This window comes from Daldinia childiae (genome assembly GCF_008694065.1).
Source record: "Daldinia childiae strain JS-1345 chromosome Unknown Scaffold12, whole genome shotgun sequence".
Taxonomy (NCBI): domain Eukaryota; kingdom Fungi; phylum Ascomycota; class Sordariomycetes; order Xylariales; family Hypoxylaceae; genus Daldinia; species Daldinia childiae.
The window spans coordinates 820,761-839,536 of NW_022984653.1; the positions used below are offsets into that span (position 1 = coordinate 820,761).

At 44.1% G+C, this 18,776-nt stretch overlaps 6 protein-coding genes across 6 annotated transcripts; 2 read left to right on the forward strand and 4 right to left on the reverse strand.

Annotated features, from left to right (window-relative positions):
* Nucleotides 1–2,272: 2,272 nt before the first annotated feature.
* Nucleotides 2,273–4,494, forward strand: GL218_08447 (78 kDa glucose-regulated protein like protein; the record flags this gene model as incomplete). The annotated part of the gene is made up of 4 exons (XM_033585251.1): nucleotides 2,273–2,407; nucleotides 2,518–2,702; nucleotides 2,764–4,252; nucleotides 4,309–4,494. 4 exons carry the CDS (start codon nucleotides 2,273–2,275, stop codon nucleotides 4,492–4,494), a joined length of 1,995 nt encoding a protein of 664 aa, XP_033440719.1.
* A 731-nt stretch (nucleotides 4,495–5,225) lies between these two features.
* GL218_08448 (uncharacterized protein) lies at nucleotides 5,226–7,134 on the reverse strand (the record flags this gene model as incomplete). The annotated part of the gene is made up of 6 exons (XM_033585252.1): nucleotides 5,226–5,924; nucleotides 5,987–6,068; nucleotides 6,222–6,504; nucleotides 6,560–6,746; nucleotides 6,797–6,898; nucleotides 6,979–7,134. 6 exons carry the CDS (start codon nucleotides 7,132–7,134, stop codon nucleotides 5,226–5,228), a joined length of 1,509 nt encoding a protein of 502 aa, XP_033440724.1.
* A 1,963-nt stretch (nucleotides 7,135–9,097) lies between these two features.
* On the reverse strand, nucleotides 9,098–9,919 carry GL218_08449 (Peroxisomal membrane protein PMP30A; the record flags this gene model as incomplete). The annotated part of the gene is made up of 2 exons (XM_033585253.1): nucleotides 9,098–9,260; nucleotides 9,360–9,919. The coding sequence occupies 2 exons, from the start codon at nucleotides 9,917–9,919 to the stop codon at nucleotides 9,098–9,100; spliced, it is 723 nt and encodes a 240-aa protein (XP_033440725.1).
* Nucleotides 9,920–11,614: 1,695 nt separating this feature from the next.
* On the reverse strand, nucleotides 11,615–13,166 carry GL218_08450 (Ribose-phosphate pyrophosphokinase 5; the record flags this gene model as incomplete). Its single annotated transcript, XM_033585254.1, has 4 exons — nucleotides 11,615–11,995; nucleotides 12,045–12,258; nucleotides 12,386–12,884; nucleotides 12,947–13,166. The coding sequence occupies 4 exons, from the start codon at nucleotides 13,164–13,166 to the stop codon at nucleotides 11,615–11,617; spliced, it is 1,314 nt and encodes a 437-aa protein (XP_033440834.1).
* Nucleotides 13,167–14,607: 1,441 nt separating this feature from the next.
* GL218_08451 (Formamidopyrimidine-DNA glycosylase) lies at nucleotides 14,608–16,010 on the forward strand (the record flags this gene model as incomplete). Its single annotated transcript, XM_033585255.1, has 3 exons — nucleotides 14,608–14,626; nucleotides 14,701–14,916; nucleotides 14,977–16,010. 3 exons carry the CDS (start codon nucleotides 14,608–14,610, stop codon nucleotides 16,008–16,010), a joined length of 1,269 nt encoding a protein of 422 aa, XP_033440833.1.
* Nucleotides 16,011–16,623: 613 nt separating this feature from the next.
* GL218_08452 (uncharacterized protein) lies at nucleotides 16,624–18,460 on the reverse strand (the record flags this gene model as incomplete). The annotated part of the gene is made up of 2 exons (XM_033585256.1): nucleotides 16,624–17,571; nucleotides 17,627–18,460. The coding sequence occupies 2 exons, from the start codon at nucleotides 18,458–18,460 to the stop codon at nucleotides 16,624–16,626; spliced, it is 1,782 nt and encodes a 593-aa protein (XP_033440832.1).
* Between the last annotated feature and the right edge of the window lie 316 nt (nucleotides 18,461–18,776).

Below are 18,776 nucleotides of genomic sequence, written 5' to 3' on the forward strand. Positions count from 1 at the left end.
ATTATTTAAACAATGTAAAAAAATGATTAAAAGATATTTAAAAAGGTGGGTAAGCTTATATTATTACGTAAGATATATAATAATTATATTGTATATGTTTATAAATTCTTAAATAAATGGTTAAATATTAATTAGTAGGTTATAAATATCTTTTTTATAAACTTTATTTTTATTTATATAAATAAAGTAAATAAGTGTTAGATTTAATAACATAATTATAATAATATTAATAAATAAAATATATTTATAAAGAAAAACTATAGTTAAATATTATAATATTCTTTTATTAATAAAAGGCAAGGTTTTTATATTTTTTAACTAAGTAAAGGTAAGGTTATTTCACCATAAATTTTTGTTAAATATGTTATATATTTAATTGACCAATAATTTTAAAATAATCTTTTAATTATTATTCTAATGGATAAAACATTAAATATTATTAATTATATTATATATAAATAATTTGATAAAGTAATTAAATTAAGTTATTAAAAATATAAACTACTTTTAATAAATTTAAATATAAATTTAATAATTATATTATAAAATTAAATAAATAATTAAATATATAATAAAAATTAAATAAATAATAATAATAAGTTAAATAATTATTATATTTATAATAAATTAAAAATATATTAATAAATAATTCTAAAAGAATTTTTTAATAATATTATTAAAAATATATTTAATTTATTATATAAAATAATTAATAAAAACAAAAATATAATAAATATTTAATTAAAATATTTAATTATTAAATAATTAATAATTATTATAAATATAATAATTATTAAAAATATAATTATATTTAAAAATATAATAATTAATAGTTTTAAATAAATTATATAACGGTTATATTTTATTAATAATTATTATAAATATAATATTTATTAATAATATAATTATATTTAAAAATATAATAGTTAATAATTTTAAATAAATTATATAATAATTATATTTTATTAATAATTATTATAAATATAATAATTATTAATAATATAATTATATTTAAAAATATAATGGTTAATAATTTTAAATAAGTTATTTAATAATTATAATAATATAATGCAAATTTTTATAATAATAATAAAAAATTATGTAATAATATTTTTTTACGCAATAATAAATAGTTTAAATAAATAGGATAATAATTTAATCTTTATAATAATATTTTTAATAATAATAAATTCTTTAAGAATAATACGCGTAATAGGGGTTAATAAAAACTACGTTTTAAAGGGTAGGATAATGGTTTAACACGTATATAATGGTTCCACCCCACCATAATTTCCCGCTATGGTAGGTATGTATAATACAGTGCCATGTTTGAGGCTCTAAATATTGGTACAAGGCTGTACTTTATATACATATGTACCTAGTTAGATGAAGGATTAATACATAAGTATCTCGCTAAAAAAAATGGGCCTTGAATAGGTGGATATTAGCTAATAAGTACCTAACGTATAATTTATGTAGCAATTCGATAAAAAGAAAGGGGACAGATCTCTTATGGATACATAGGTAGATATATAATATTTTATAACATACATACATAAATCTGGCTACAATCTCGATCTTACCCGGGTGCCTAAGCAGCCAAGGTAAGGTACTGTGTCTGCAAGTATCTGCCACGTTACCATAATATGTACATACCTAAATATTTGAGGTCCCTTAGGTACGGTTTATATATACACTACATATATACTGTCATAGCGCTGTGACCAGTTATAAGGCTAGCAAGGATGTCCCGCATTAGGCGGGGCTGGGGCTCTAAAACAGAGTTGGGACAATCTGACAATCTGGCTTCTGCGCAAGAGAGAGGCGAAGAAGGTTCCAGTGACTACCTCTAAAGTATCCAGGTATCTTTCCAGCAGAAAATAGCTAGGAAGATACTTCTAAATGTATCTAGATGTATCTAAATGGGGTCATGCAACAAAAAGAGCATCTGCGTGACCCACACTTTATTGCAATGTGTTCTCTTGCAAGCTGGCAACATCAACTTAAATCATTTTCTTCTACCCATATAAGAATTAGAATTTCTCAGACACACCATTGTGCGTCGACAAATTCTTCTTCTCTTATTCTACTCATACTTCACTAGTTTTCTAGTGTCATACCAACCGAGCAGGAGAGGTTGAAAGGCACTCCAGCTTTCAGTGTTGAATATTTAACTCTCTTTTTTCCTTTTTCTGTATCCTAATTTTTATTTCTATTTCTATTTCTACGCCGCTTTGTTGCTAATTCTATCTGCGACAAACACACTCCCACCATGGCTCGCTCTCAGAGCTACTGGACTATTGCCTTTGGCATGATAGCCTGGAGCCTTCTTCTCTTCAGCCCTCTGGCATTTGTCGGAACTGCGAGAGCAGACGACGTCGCTGACTATGGCACTGTTATCGGTATTGTAAGTTTTTTTTTGTTTTTTTTTGTTTTGTTCTTTTTTTTCTTTTTTTCTACCCCTCCTAGTCTTACAATTTCATTCTATTATTTCTTACTAACAACATTTTCCTATAGGATTTGGGAACTACATACTCTTGCGTCGGTGTGATGCAACAGGGCAAGGTTGAAATTCTCGTCAACGACCAAGGAAACCGAATTACCCCCTCATACGTTGCCTTCACCGAAGAAGAGCGATTGGTAGGAGATGCTGCCAAACAACAGGCAGCTTCCAACCCCAGGAATACTGTATACGATGTTAAGTAAGTTGAATTCTATTGTGATTTAAAATACCATGTTAACTAACCGCCACTCTTACTCTAGACGATTCATTGGTCGAAAGTGGGCCGAGAAAGAAGTCCAAAATGATATCAAGCATTTCCCTTACAAGGTAATCGAACAGGATGGCAAACCCGTTGTCCAAGTCGATTTCCAGGGCGCCAAGAAGAAGTTTACCCCCGAAGAAATATCTGCCGTCATTCTAGGCAAGATGAAGGAGGTTGCCGAGTCCTACTTGGGCAAGAAGGTTACCCACGCCGTCGTTACTGTCCCCGCCTACTTCAATGACAACCAGAGACAAGCTACCAAGGACGCCGGTATCATCGCAGGTCTTAACGTTCTCCGAATTGTTAACGAGCCTACTGCTGCTGCTATCGCCTATGGTCTTGACAAGACTGGTGGCGAACGTCACATCATTGTCTACGATCTTGGTGGTGGTACTTTCGATGTCTCCCTTCTGTCCATCGAAGATGGTGTGTTCGAGGTCTTGGCTACCGCTGGTGACACCCACTTGGGTGGTGAGGATTTCGACCAGAGGATCATCAACCACTGGGCCAAGAACTACAACAAGAAGAATTCGGTCGACATCACCAAGGATCCTAAGGCCATGGGTAAGCTCAAGCGCGAAGCCGAAAAGGCCAAGCGAACTCTATCTTCCCAAATGTCCACCCGTATCGAAATCGAAGCCTTTTTCGATGGCAAGGATTTCTCTGAGACCCTTACCCGAGCCAAGTTCGAGGAGCTCAACATCGACCTCTTTAAGCGAACTCTTAAGCCCGTTAAGCAGGTTCTGGATGACGCCAAGATCAAGAAGGACGAGATCGATGACATCGTTCTTGTTGGTGGTTCCACTCGTATCCCTAAGGTCCAGGCTCTTCTTGAGGAGTTCTTTAGCGGCAGGAAGGCTAGCAAGGGTATCAACCCTGATGAGGCTGTTGCTTTCGGCGCAGCTGTTCAAGCCGGTGTTTTGTCCGGTGATGAGGGTGCTACCAATGTCGTCCTTATGGATGTGAACCCATTGACTCTCGGTATCGAGACCACTGGTGGTGTCATGACTAAGCTTATCCCCCGTAACACCCCTATCCCAACTCGTAAGAGCCAGATTTTCTCGACCGCTGCCGATAACCAGCCCGTCGTCTTGATCCAGGTCTTCGAAGGTGAACGATCCATGACCAAGGACAACAACCTGCTCGGCAAATTCGAGCTTACCAATATCCCTCCGGCTCCCCGCGGTGTTCCTCAGATCGAAGTCTCCTTCGAGCTAGACGCCAACGGTATCCTAAAGGTGTCAGCTCATGACAAGGGAACCGGGAACACTGAGTCCGTTACCATCACCAACGATAAGGGCCGACTCAGCCAAGAAGAAATCGAGCGCATGGTCGCTGAGGCTGAGAAATTCGCCGAGGAGGACAAAGCTACCCGTGAGCGTATCGAGGCTAGAAACGGTCTAGAGAACTACGCCTTCAACCTGAAGAACCAGGTCAACGATGAAGATGGCCTCGGTGGTAAGATTGATGAGGAAGACAAGGAGACTGTAAGTTAAACCCTTTTGGTCCCAGATACACCGCCCATTTATTAACCTGTAAATAGATCCTCGACGCCGTTAAGGAGACGACTGACTGGCTCGACGAGAACGCCGCTACGGCGAGCGCCGAGGACTTCGAGGAGCAGAAGGAGAAGCTCTCGAACGTTGCCTACCCGATCACATCTAAGATTTACAGCAACGCGGGAGGTGCCGCGGATGACGATGAGCCGTCACCACACGACGAGTTGTAATATGTTATTGATAGATAGATCTGTTTTCCATTAGCATACCCGGGAGCACGAATAAAGAAAGTTAAATGAAATTCTTCTGACACCATAATTCTATGATGTTGAGAATTAACGAGCACGATGAGGATGAAGCATATGTGTGTGGCTGGCTTTTTAGTGAGTTATGTGATTGCGATTTTTGATAGTCTAAATGATAAGTTTTTTGCATTGACTACCTTACTAAGATCGAGTCTAATTATTCTCCTATCCATAGGTATGTAGCAATATGTGATTTATACCTACTACATATGAACTCTATATTAAGACCGGAGGAAGGCGGAAATAACTAGATGGGGGGGGATTCAGCTTCGTTTGATCGTCGTTCTATTATCTTCCCATCACAAGTTGAACTAACAGGCGACTGAATAAACCAATAGGTACCTAATCTAATCTAACATATAAAGGCTGAGGTTTTAATGATGGTGTAATAGGGGAAAGAAATGGTTTAACTGGTATAGGTGGCGGGGTATTTTTAAGTAGATATAACTGACAGCATTGTTTGAATGATTCTGATGTCCTTACCTTTTAAAGATATATTTACTAGTGACAATACAGTTAAATCATCAACGGCGAGAATAAGCTATTCTATTCTATTCCGTTGTCCTCTACTCGTTAACTATCTAGAATAAAACAACGGTCTAGTTTTCAGTCTGAAAAGGGGGTATCCAACATGACGCTCAACTGACCGGCCCTAATCACTCAGCCTTAGCCACGTCCATGGTATTATCCTCAGCTTCTACCGGTAGTGATTCGATGCTTTCCCCTTTCTTCAAGCCAAGTTGTCTTGTATCCCAGCCCTTGCTCTCGAGGTACTCCCTAAACTTCGTGTCTTCTTTGGTAATGGTGTCCTGGTCAATGTTAGGGAGCAAGAGTGCAAGCGCAGCTGCAAAGATACACAAGCTAGAGCTGACGTAGAATTTGTACTGTGCCGATTTGGTTTTGTCGCCGTCTGGTGAGTTTATATACTTAAACACATATGTACCTACGAAAGCCCCGATCTTTCCAAGGGCAGCAGCAATACCGTAATATTGCCCTCTCACACCCGTGGCGCAGGTTTTAGCAGCTAGTAGACCAATATTGTTTCCTGGTCCTAGCTCGCCAAAAGACAAGAAGATGCCATATACTACTGCAAAGGCACCAACTACAGAAGGGTGGGATAGCCTGCTGTAGCAACCAGCCATAATAAATCCCACAATGGCCTGTAGAACCTGGCCTAAAATAAGGGTGTAGCGAGGGCCTAGACGGTCGCTAATTGGTGCTCCGAGCATAGTTCCCGGAATGTAGAACAAATTGATAACCGTGTTCCATCCGAAAATAGTGGTTAGGACACCAGTATCTCCATATATATTAGAGAGAATGGCGCTCGAATAAATCGAGAATGAGTAGGCAGAGAACTAACGAGGTTAGGAGGAGATACCCAAATTAGCTTAGGAGTGGAGGGGTAAATATAACTTACATCGTATATGAACCAGATCAAACTAACGATGAGCAACCGAAACCCGTAATATCTTATTACTAGAAGGTACGGAGTTTTGACACTGGAATATGTACAGTTAGCAAACTTCTACTTGCGTACTCTGCTGGTGTCGCTTCGTGTTGTAGGTTATGTTCCATATACTAATTGCGCGGGGCAACTGGAATAGATCTTTTGGGTTGGAAGTAAATGGTGAAGATGACAAGGGCAGACTTACTGCTTCATTGAGTTCCTTGAGAATTCCTCGGGTTCTTTAAGTCTAAGACGTAGGGCGAAGAGAACCAATGGGAAAGCTACGCCGATTCCCAAGCTTGTCCGCCATATTGTGCTGTAGTAAATGTTGTGGGCTGCAGCGGCAACGACGTATGGCACAAATGCCCCGAAGACGAAACCCCAGTCTATCATCGAGTTTGTGAACAAGATAAACCAGGTATTCCGAGTGCCGCCCTTCAGCTCGCCACTAGATTCGGCGCAACTTACGCTGCCGGCTGGATACTCGCCTACATGTATATTTTAGTCTAGCACCAGTTACTTGATTTTTGGTCGTATTCTTACCTCCAATACCAATACCAACAAAGAACCGCCATGCGGTTAAAATATTGAACATACCCACGGGATCGCCACGGTAGTAAGAACCAGCAGCGAGAGCCGTAAATATAATCAAGATGATGGTCGATATAAGGAGAGAGTCTTTGCGCGACCATTTGTCGGACAGGTACCCAAAGAATAATTGACCGACCACCTAGAGATATAAGCATAAATCTAGACCAAAGATCTTGGCAGGACTCGTACCGTTCCCGCGAACGCGATAGCCGGTACGACGCTAGCGGCATTGGAGTTACTGTAGACGTCTCCGTATTCACGTTCTAGCACCGTGTTTACGGAGCCGATGACCTACGTAGTGCAAGGTAAGCCGATGGCCTATGCTTAGAGAATAAAAAGCGAGGAAGACTAAGAGACGTAGTGATGTATACATTATTGACGTAGCCGTCGGAAAAGAGACCAGCACCGCAAGCAAGGACGGGCCAGATAACTTGCCAGAAGGGTTTCTGGTCGATAGGTGGTGTTGCATCGGTGGGAAACTCCGAGGATACTGCTTGTTCCTCTTCTTTCTCCTTGCGCCAAAACATCCTCTATAGCAGCAACGGTCGAAATAGTGACAGTAAGAGTAGTTGATAGCAAATACGAGGGTAAAGAGGTAATTGTTACGCGCGGTAATAGTATTAATGGATTAAAGGGATACTATGTTAGGATCTGGCGAAGAGGGACTACTTGAAGCTGTCGCCAGATATCTCAGAGCTCGAAGAGGAGCTCGAAGAGCATAAGAGACAAGAGAGCGGAAGAGCAAATAAATAGGTAAGAGCATTGAGATACGATAAGAAAGATTAAATAAAATAAAAATACGTACATATACCCAACATAGCACCTGCAAGAACAAGAGCTCTTGCCGGGTTACGCATCCTTGGCTTGATTGGGACGAGATAGCGTACCTCCCCTTGTTAATAGCATTCGGCCTTCCCTATCTGTATAAGCCACTCCTGCATTTTTGTACATAACGACCTAACTCTTAAATCTAAATCACCCTTTCCACGGGATTCAGAGCCCTTCGGTGAGGCACGTACATACTATAGTGGGTTTGTGAGAGGTACATAAAACCACGCTTAACTTATTAAACAACCTAGGTAGCTATTAGCTGTCCGATTAAACGTCAACTAACACAGCTTTGATAAATATTCGCCTATACAAGCTGGGTGTAAGTCATCACTGGCCAATCATAAACCGAGGATCTACCCCGTGCCAAGTGCCCCTAGAGAGCTTGTCTTTTCCGGCCTAAAAGCGAGACCAAACTCTTCAAGCTTTCTGTCTTTTTATTTTTGGCTATCCGATGCCTTGGCTGCAGTGACATACCCGGGAATTATTCTTTAGTCGCGTGTCTTATAAAATATAAAATATAATTTTTTTTACCTTTTACTTTTACAGCTTCCCTTCCTTTTGGGGACTTCGGTGTGGTAGGACTCGGAAAGCAAACTTACGACTTGATATACACAGCTGTCTCTTCACTGCCCTATGAAGTCATCAAGCCTGATATGCAATTCCCAGCCTTTAGAGGCAGGGAGACACAAATATGCATCGATATATGAACCTCGCATGTTGTAGCGAGACAACCCTACAGAAAACGTCCAGATGATATCGGTCACGCCGACAATTCAAGACATACAGCAGCACTACTACGTCCTGTGTTATGATAGGAGGATTTACTCACTGTTAGCTGCTTAGCAGCTCCGTACCGGATACGTATATAAGATAAGCACCCGCGTCAGCAATGACAGGATGAAAAAGGTTCCAACCGAGTTACGTACATGCAGTATGTAAGTCTAGATGCATTGGCTGTACCAAAACCCGTTCATTCGGGACTCGATGTCATAAGTTGCATGTGATAAATATGTATGGTCGAGGTTTCGACCTAGACGATTGAAGATAACTTTTATAAATATAAATATCTAGTTAACATTTATTTTTTGTTTTCTCAGCCCATCTTCTATGTAGAGAAGATACACAGAAGATATATCATCAAGCATGATTATATACCTGTCATCACGAAGTGTTCCTCAGCTTATAGGCTCAGTTTAGCAGCTTACTTCTCTACAAAATAGCCTCGGATGTGAATATGTTTCGCAGCAAACCAATATTTTACCTAGCAAACATACAAGTCTTCAACCTCCAAAAATATTAATACTCTACCATAGCAGTAACTTTCAGCAGCACATGATAAACTCCAATTTCAACACATCAAACATCATGTTAGTTAATCTTTCTAAAAACTAGAGAAATACTTCCACCCAACTCGGATCAAAATTCCACCAGTTAACTCCCTACGTCACAAACTCCTTTCTTCCTAGCTCGATATCTATCATCTAGGTAGGTAGGAACCGAATTTGAAACTGTTATTTTTGTACACTGTGACTTCGTCCTCGTGCATCGAGTAGAAGACCTCGAGATTACCACATATTGCCCAGATTGCTGGCATCAAAATGTTCTCCTCCCCGCCAAGACACACTCCTGCTCTCCCAGTGATCGTAGACTCTCCTCCCCCTACGCCGTCTTCTTCCACTGCGCATAGACGCCAATCAAACTACTCACCGTACCCGCCAGACCAACAAACCCATCATCAAACCCGACCCAGCCCAGCGCCGCCGTCGGCGCCGTAAGATCGCACAAGTCCGAAATGAGCTGGATGCGGCTAGCATCGCGTTCGCTATTTCCCATTGATTAGTCTCGATCCATTCGTTTCTTCGAAAACAGGTTTAAAGCAACAACGGCATAAGAAAAAAACATTAAAAAAAAAGGCACTTACATAGCAATCCTCTTGCTCTCCACCACCCCCTCGCCCTCCTTCTTATCGACCCTAGCCTCGCGCTCCCGCAGCTTATACAGGGTATACGTCTGCGCAACAACGCTGCACAAGAGGCCAATAGCCCAGAACCGATACGCCTCCTTCTGGGCCCTCTTCGCGCCCGCCCACTTGCGCGCGCCCAGCGCGTCGAGCACCGTCGCCGCGTCGAACGTCAGATAGCCCGCGTAGCCCAGCTGTCGGCCCACCGCCGCGTACCGCAGGACCGGGTCTCCGGCCTGGGCCCCTCCGGCTTTTATCGCGTCGGCCGCTACGGCCGCGGCCCGGAAGTGCTCGACGTTCTTGCCGACGCGCAGCAGCTTGCGCGCTAGCCCCAGCTGCTTCTTGAGCGCCTCGTACGGCGCGATCTCCCCCCGCGTCCCGTTCGTGCGGTACAGGTACCACGCGTAGAAGCGTGCGAAGTATTGCACCGTGCGCAGGAGCTTGTCGCGGCCGGTGGTTGTCGCGACGAATTTTAGGTAGTGCGACACCGTGGGGTGGTAGATTACTGCGTCGGCGACCATTGTGGCTTTATTTTCTTTCTTTGTTGGTGTAGACTGTTAACACTATTGTGTAGGTATCTCGAGGGAGAGGGGTGAGGAGGGAGCGCTGGTTGGTGATGGGTTAAGCAATCAATCAATTGTATGCAGGATACCGGCGTGTAATGATGTAAGTAAGTTAGATTTGCGAGAATCGCTCGTTCTGCGCTATATTTTTGGGCTCGGCCGGTGTGATGGCAGTCGAAGTTTCCTTTACCTGTCTGTGTAGCCGGTATGTGCCGGTGTAGATAGAAAGGAAAGGATTCAAAGTTACGGCTTTTCGTAACTAATGAATATAGAAGTTCTAAATCTTACTTTGCGGACGTTAGTCACGAATTCAATGCGGATTTTGGAGAAATGGACGGGATAATACCTATTAACGACCTCTATTACAGCCGGCGGTATGGTAGTATGGGTAATAAGTGACGGAATAAAGCTGGGACATTGAGGGACATGAGGATATGTACCTAGGCAGTGGACCGAAGAAGCACATGCCGAGGTCCACTGAATCATACACTTTAGCTACGCCGGCAATTTCACCTTACGTTTTGCCGGACGTAAATACCCAGAAAACCTGATACCCCAGAGTTTAGTGTCCTTTTCCGTATTTAGATCATGTTTGCAATTGGAATCCCTTATTGGTTACGGTTGGATTTAAAACGGAGTAACTTCAATTACAGTAAAGTCAACTTTGCAGCATGTGCTTAACCTGTTAACTTATAATTTACTGTACATACATAAACTGGTAACGGAAACTTATGTCCAATAAACGGTGAACGACAACCTCATCTCAACTACCGTTTCATTGAACATCATCTATCGATAGCAGTTGGGTGTCTACTCCTTTTCCAAGACATTGGGTATGAACTGATTCTGAAGTTACGAACTACTCTTCAAAGTATTTTCTTTATACATCATCTACACAACATTATTTTCAAGCATATTAGTCTAGTAAATCTATTTCTTTTTATTAAGTAAATTCTTGTGACGATGTATCCGGTCAAGTCACCCTCGGTCTATATCGAAATATGCAATCCTGAAATTGATCTCACCCTTTTTAGTATACGAACTAGTATATAAACTAGGACCTTATAACACCCTATACCTATACCTATATATAGGTAGTTGTATAGTAACTTAGTATCTCCGCATCATCGTGATAAAGACTGACCACAATGCAAATCACAGACGGAAATTTTGGTGCAGGTCGGTACGGCATTTACGATCCTCAGTGAGGTAGGCTTGTGAGAAGGTTTTCTTACTTTCCCGACCTAGAAACTCCTCTCTATGAGATGCTACGGTGTCCGCGAGAACCTCCAACCATTACCATAAGCGCCCAGTCGCAATAGGCAGACGGTAGAAAAATAAAAAGTAAACCAGCTAATAAGTGCAGCCTACCTTTACTCGGAGCCATAGTCGGTGGCTTTAGTGCATTCCATATTAAACGAGAGACGATTAAAACTGAACTTAGAGGCTCAGGTCCAAAGAATTCCCCCAAACAGGAAATGCGTCAACTATATCGTCGTGGCCGCGAAGGATTCGTCTAATGGTAAAATGCGGCCCGTCATACCCGTCCTCGGTGTCCTGGCAGACTGTCTCCGCAGTAATAGCCCTACGCAGTCGGTACGACCCTCGACGATTGGAATATAAAACGTCGATCTTGTCGAACCCCGGGGCTGCTCAGTCATACTGAAACAAGACGCTGATGGATTCACCGTGGTGGATTCGACGGATGGCCTCGGCAAATATAGGTGCCACGTCTAGTACTTCGAGCTTAGGGCATAGCCTCTTGTGCTCGTCCTGAGGAACCGAATTGGTCACGATCGCCTTATCAATAGCTGAAGCATTTATGCGCGCGATGGCGTCACCACTGAATACGCCATGGGTGAGGAGCGCGTAGACTGCTGTAGCTCCCTCCTTGCGCACGAGCTTTGCGGCACGTGTAATAGTGTTGGCGGTATCGGCCAAATCATCAACCAGTATACAAACTCGGTTGGCAACATTTCCCACAAGCATCATCGTCGCATTTTGTCGGTCCGTGATCCGCGTTGGCCGTCGTTCCTAGTTACTGAGTGAGTTTGAAGACGCGTACCGAACACATTCACCTTACCTTATGGATGAGGGCAAAGTCCATGCCCAAGCTATCAGCGATGGCAGTGGCTCTTTTCGCGCCACCGGCATCCGGACTCACAATCACGGCTTCCTTATAGTCGGGAATATTCTGCTGGATATATCGCTTCAGCAGGGGTCGACCGTACAAATTGTCCATGGGAATGTCGAAAAAGCCCTGGTATTGAGGATCATGAAGATCCAGAGCAACAACGCTACGGTTCAAGTTAGCTGACATCCAAACAATAAAACTACCTAGTGGAAATAAAGTTACGGGGGTTTCAAGAGAGAAGACCCCAAGTAACAATAGCATATCCACTTTCGAGCTAAGGAGACACATACTGGTCCGCACCGGCACAGGTCAATAGATCTGCCACCAGAGTTCCAGCCTGCGCAACCCATCTCTTATATCCAGGCTTGGCCTGAAAGGTAGAGATAAGCGCGGGGTTCTCATAGTCGTGAGTAGTGTAGCTTCCTGTACGCGAATGCGTGAGGTAGTTCTGAGCCGAGGGAATGTCTCCATTCGTGCTCCCGTTACCGTTAAAATAGTTCTCACTATTAGTACGAGGTAGACCATTCGTGACGCCGTTAGAAAGAGAAGTTTTGTTCATAACCCTAGCAAGGTCGGTCTCCTTGCCAAAACTAGCGCTCTTGATGATTCCAGGTGCGGGCGTGGCTGGGACGCTCTCAAACGTATACTTGTCCTTGGGGACTTCAGTTGGAGGTTTCGACAGAGGTGCCCCAACCTTATTATAAGGCAGATCGGGTTGTCGCGAGTAGGGAAATAATGGAAGCACGGCTGTGACACGCTTTGCCGAGCCTGTTTTACAGGCAGATATCACTATTTTACCCTAGTTAGTTTTCGATATATGTGAGGACTCGGGGTTGAGCTATGGTGCGTACTGATGCAAAGCTCTATTAGGTGGTCATTCACGGAACCGCCTCCAGATTGGATGATGAAAACATCCTTGCCTCTCACAGAGTCCTGAATCTCGCAGCGGGTCTCGCCGACTGAAAATTTGCTCAATATACGATTCCCGGGGGGGATTCCAAGCATATTGCACACAGACTCTGAGAGGGCTGGGTGCGAGTTCCCGGAGAGGATGACAATGTTTCTAACCATCTTGGTGATCTAATACGGGAAGAAAAGGCGGTGTCGAAGAAAAAAGGTTGACTTTTGATAAAATATATATGGCTGGCTTATAGAGGAAGGTTCAACGGTGTTATAGGTCGCGTTATATGCAGAGTCTGTCGTACTTGAAGATGGGTTCAAGGTTTACTGCTGCAGAACGATCCTAATTTGGTCCGATTGCGGTGGTAGTCCTATGTATAGAGGCGGCACTGTGGTCAAACTTCAGAGCTTGATAGGAGATGAAGAGGTTACAGGAGGTCACAGGACCGAAGAAGGAAAGCGAGACAAGACCGGGTCTCAAGCTAAAAGGATGATGAACAAATTCGCAAAAGGAGATTCCTGAAACCCTAGAGAAGATCCATGGTGAAGATTGTAATAACGAGTTTTAGATGAAATTGTGCGCAATCGTACTTGTTGAAAGTCTGGTTACAGCTGCATAACAGGAGAAGAAAGATTGGAGGGATGATTTTCCTTGAATCCAATTGACCGCGGGGCTCACCACCTGCAACGAAAAAAAAAAAATTCTGCCGGGTTACGCAAACGGAGCTCAGTGATGTTAGTGGGCAATTGTGGGCACTTATTTCGGTGGCAATCACTGCGCAGTGCGAGCTAACGTCAGTACTACCTTATGTACCCATTTACGACTTACTGCAACCTACTGCAACCTACTGCTACGTGCTGCAACTCCACCTATAACCACTAAGGTTCAGGCTTGTCAGCCGCTGTCCCAGAAAACCCCCATGCTGTGTTTCATAGGTCCTATGTACAATGGGGCGTTACCGCTAATATTCTTTATTTAGGGAGTAGCCGTTATTGGCCGAACAACTTCCTAGATTTGCCGACTTCCTGCCAGAATGTACCATACTTACTTCCGTTCTACCTTGGTAGTCAGGTAGTCTGATAGTTCAGCCTAGTCTAATTCAAACAACCTTGCGAACTAACCCATCGTCATTGAAGCTAATATCGCAAAATGGAAGTACTTACCCGACATTTATAATTTAAGGTACTTACCATAGGTACATTCATAGGTATCAAATCCTTTAATATTAATATTCTCAAAAACGAGAATCCAATGAGACATTCCTTATTTGTAACTTTTAAATACCTCTTATTGTCACACTACCTGGTAATTCTTCATCTGATCTCACCGCCAAGAAGTCGAGGCCATCAGATCTAATTAAGTCAGATGGCCAGATTTGAAGCCACAGCGTCAATCACATGAGGCTGAGGCACATACCTTTTTGTTTACCTTGGGTACATTGAATCTATCTATCATTACCTATCTATTATTTATCATTTTAGGTATGCTGGAGACAAGTTTATAACATCTAATTTCGAGTTGATGATAACTAATGGATAATTACCTAATTAAGCTGTAATTTTTATAACTAATACTTACACAAATCTGCCTTCTTACATTATAGTCTTTGCCATGCCTGAGATTGCCGAAGGTAAGACTGGAAAGCTTATAAGCGTTACATTGTATACCTAACCCGGACGCGTATATTATATTAACAGTGTAAAGTCGCTCGCGTCGTCCATTTCCTCCGCATACATTTAACTGGTAAGACCATCAGCAAAGTAATAGCTCCAGACGATAGCAATGTATTTGGGAAAGTCGGGACGAGCGGCCCAGCATTTGAAACGGCCCTCACCGGGAAGAAAGTCGTAGAAGTCGGGAGTCAGGGGAAGTATTTTTGGATGGTACTGTCTAAACCGCCACATCCGGTTATGCATCTGGGTAAGTCAAAACAACCGCTTAATGTATCAGATTTCATATTGATGCTTAGGTGTTTAATAGGAATGTCTGGTTGGGTTCAGATCAGGGGCATACAAACAGGATATACACGTTACATCGAGAGGACAAAAAACGACAAAGAGCAATGGCCTCCCAAATACTGGAAGTTCCAGCTTGAGACAGACAGCGATCCCAAAGTAGAAGTCGCCTTCACCGACTTCCGCCGTTTCGGCCGCATCCGTCTCGTAGATTGTCCCGGAGCGGAAATCAGAAAGCATTCGCCTCTAGTTGAGAACGGGCCAGACCCCGTTCTCGACAAAGACGTGTTTACCGAGGACTTCTTGCGGCAGAAGATGAAGCGTAGACACGTCCCCATCAAAGCCCTGCTCCTGGACCAAGCCACGGTCAGCGGGATAGGCAATTGGGTCGGCGATGAAATCATGTACCAAGCCAAACTCCACCCGGAGCAGTACTGCGACGACTTCGACGACGCGGACATTAGCACACTATACAAGGCCATCAGGTACGTGTGCGAGACCGCGGTGGAGAAATTAGGAGACTCGGACGAGTTCCCGGAAGACTGGCTGTTTAAGCACCGCTGGGGCAAGGGGAAGAAAGACTCCGCTACTACTCTGCCTAACGGTGACAAGATTGTCCATATCACGGTTGGCGGACGGACAACCTGTGTTGTTCCTAGCGTGCAGAAGAAGAGGGGGCGCGCTGCTGTTGACGATGTCAAGGAGGAATCCATAGAGGCGGAAGTGGACGATGGGACGGAAAGTCGGTTCTTTAAGGGGAAGGGGAAGGGGAAGGGCAAGGGCAAGAAACAAGTAAAGAGTAAAGTAGAGGTAGAGGCGGAGGTGGAGGAACGTCCAAGTAAGAGGGTCAGGACTACGAAGACGAAGTCGGCTATACAGATTAAGAAAGAAGAAGACGAAGATGAAGACGAGAAGAAGGAGGAGGAGGGGGAAGAAAAGCTAGCCCCGAAGGCGTCTCGGAAGTCGAGCAAGCAGAAGAAGGAAGAAGCAAAACCAGTTAAACCCGAGCCTGAGCTTGGAAGAAGGCGATCGAGTAGGCTTAGCCGTGTAGTAGCCTAATCCACAATACAGGACGTTGATAATGTTTGTATTGCGTAGAATGACAATATAAGAGCATCTAATACAGAATAGACACTGCAGCCCCTCTATAGGCAGAGTACCTAATGTATGATTACAAACATCAACACACAGTGCGCGGCTTTCCTTGGAGATACAATTGAATACAACAGGTAAGTAATTATTCAATTAGAACTGAGTACGAATCCGTACCTAGGGAGATATGAACGAACTTCAATCTCAGTTACTGAATAGGTACTATTCGCATCGCTATTCCTACTACACCTAAACACACCCAACGACCACCTAACACAGTACATATAATAAACACACAGCCAAGCGTAACAGTAAGTAATTTTATTAATAATCATCATGCATCATGAGTATACCCTTGCAGCATAACGCCTCGCAATAGATAGATAGATATGCTAGACAGACACACCTCGGGGGGGTATCAATATCAGCAGTTATTCTTCCGCAGCAACATCAAATAAAGCCCATACTACTACTATTATTCCCTAGTAGTTAGTCCTGATTCACAGCTCGCTGTTAATTCCCCCCTCTGACAACTCCTTCTCGCGACGTCTTGCCGCATCTGTACAGCTTAACTTGAACCCTACTCAATGCTCATGCGCATGAGTCCGTCATTCGTATCCACCATCCCCTGGAACCCCACTCGTCCCTTCCCATTAATCATCCTTCCTCCCCCATTTCCATTTCCATTGCCGTTCCCGCCGACGCTCCCATTTTCGCTTGGCGTTCCCGTCCCTGACGTCTTGTCTCTCTCCCTCTCGGCGCCATGATTACTTCCCGGTCTAGACCCTGGCCCCCACGGTCCCCCGTCTCTCTGCAGCGGGCTCTGCGTCACTGGTGACCCGTGAACACTGTTCATGCCCGGGCTGACTGCTCTTCGCTTGAGACCATGCGTGTCAAAGTAGTCGTCGTCGCGCCTCCTCTTGTTGTTGATGCGCCGCGTGATCTCAGCTGCGGTTGGCGGTATGCCGCCTCCTTGCAGCATAGACGGTGGGAGAGACGACTGTTGTGGAGTATCCGATCTTTGGCCCTCGCTTCCGGATGCCGGGCCGGCATTTTGGCCTGAACCGAACAAGCCTGGACCCGCCGAGAGGGATGGCGAGTCCATATTTACGTCCTCGCTCATCCCGGATGATGACCCCCTAGGCATGAGGGATGAAGGCGGTGGCGTAACTCGCGTACCTGCGACGCTGCTTGTCTCGGAGAAGGTTTCCCAGAAGTTTTTACCTTTTGAGTTTTTCAAGGCTTGTTGCTTGAAGCTGCTCGATAAGCCCGAGTCGGTCATCATATCGTCTTCCGGTATGTCGTCGAGAGAATCTTGTGCAGTCCCTAGGTTTGGAGAGGATTGGGTGGTAGACATGTTGGGAATATCAAGAGCCGACAGCGGACCAGGTGGTACACGGGGCTCGAGGTCCATGTCGCTTTCGCGGACTTGACGAATAACTTCCGCCTCTCGACGAGTCTCCGAGTCCACCGGGGCGCTCTCCTCCATGAGGGCGGCACGAATCCGCGCGAATCCCTTCGTTTTTGGCTGAGGGTGTACTTAGCAGACATAATTTTAGTACGAGATAGATAGCAAGACTCACTAGTAGACTGCCCCGCCGTGTGACGGGTCGCTTAACAACGCCTCTCGTACCATCTCTAGATAGGGTATCGCTTGCGTCTATAGACTTGTCGTCGCTCTCGCTACCCGAGATATGTAGCTGGTTGGCAGCCCAGCTAATGCTTTCCCGTCGGTTATGAGAAATAGAAGCGTCCCTAAGATCCTTAACGACGTTATTAGGCGGCGACTTAGAGAAGGAGGGTGGAGCAGAAGGGCCGAAGCCTAGTCCAGCTAGACCGCGCAGTCTCTTCTTCGGATGCCTGCGCGGCCGTGCTCTGAAGCTCTGAAGACTATTGGCGGCTGGCGATGATCCTGGCATCCACGGAACGACGTTGTTACCGGAGCCGAATGGTAGATTCCTAAGCTGCTGGCTACCTTTAGAGACCTGCGGTGTGCTGAAGATAGCATCCTCCATTTCTTCATCCATGAGGTCGTCATCACCGGAACTGGACGATGAGTCGGAGGCCAAGGGGTTTGCGCTGCCGACGGAGCTAGAAATATTCATGCGCTCTTGATTACCCATCATGGACCACAAGGAAGTGGAGGGTTGTTCTTGGCCATAATGACCATTCCCGCGACCGGGAATATTCATGGCGCGTCCGCCGATAGTGGGCGATGAATCAGGAGAGGATTGTTCGGCGAGAGTGGAATGATGTAAGCTGGTGGCGGCTCTAGAAAAATCAAGGCCACGAGAGCGACGAGGTAGAATGTTGGTTGGTGAAGCATAGATCTGCGAATGATCAAGTTTAGGGGAAAGAGGGGCAAGTTTGACGTGGTTGGGTGTTTGAGCGGGCGAAACAGAATCGCACTGTGACATTTGTATCGACAATCCGCGCATAGGAAATTCTGGTCGTCTAGGTGTGACTGGAGTAGTAATAACAGTAGTAGCAATAACAGCTGACGACGATATTTCTTGGTTTCTATCCTTAACTAGAGAACTGTCTGTATCGTCTTTTGATGTGCGCCTTGATGCTTCGAGTATATGTGGAGATGGTGATAATTGTGTGCCTCCGCCATCAGATAAACTTCGTGGTTTCGACAGCGATGACCTTTCAATATTTCCAAATCCATTATTCCCTTGAGCGCTATAAGTCTCACTCTTCATATCTTCATCCATCACTGCTATCTCTTCA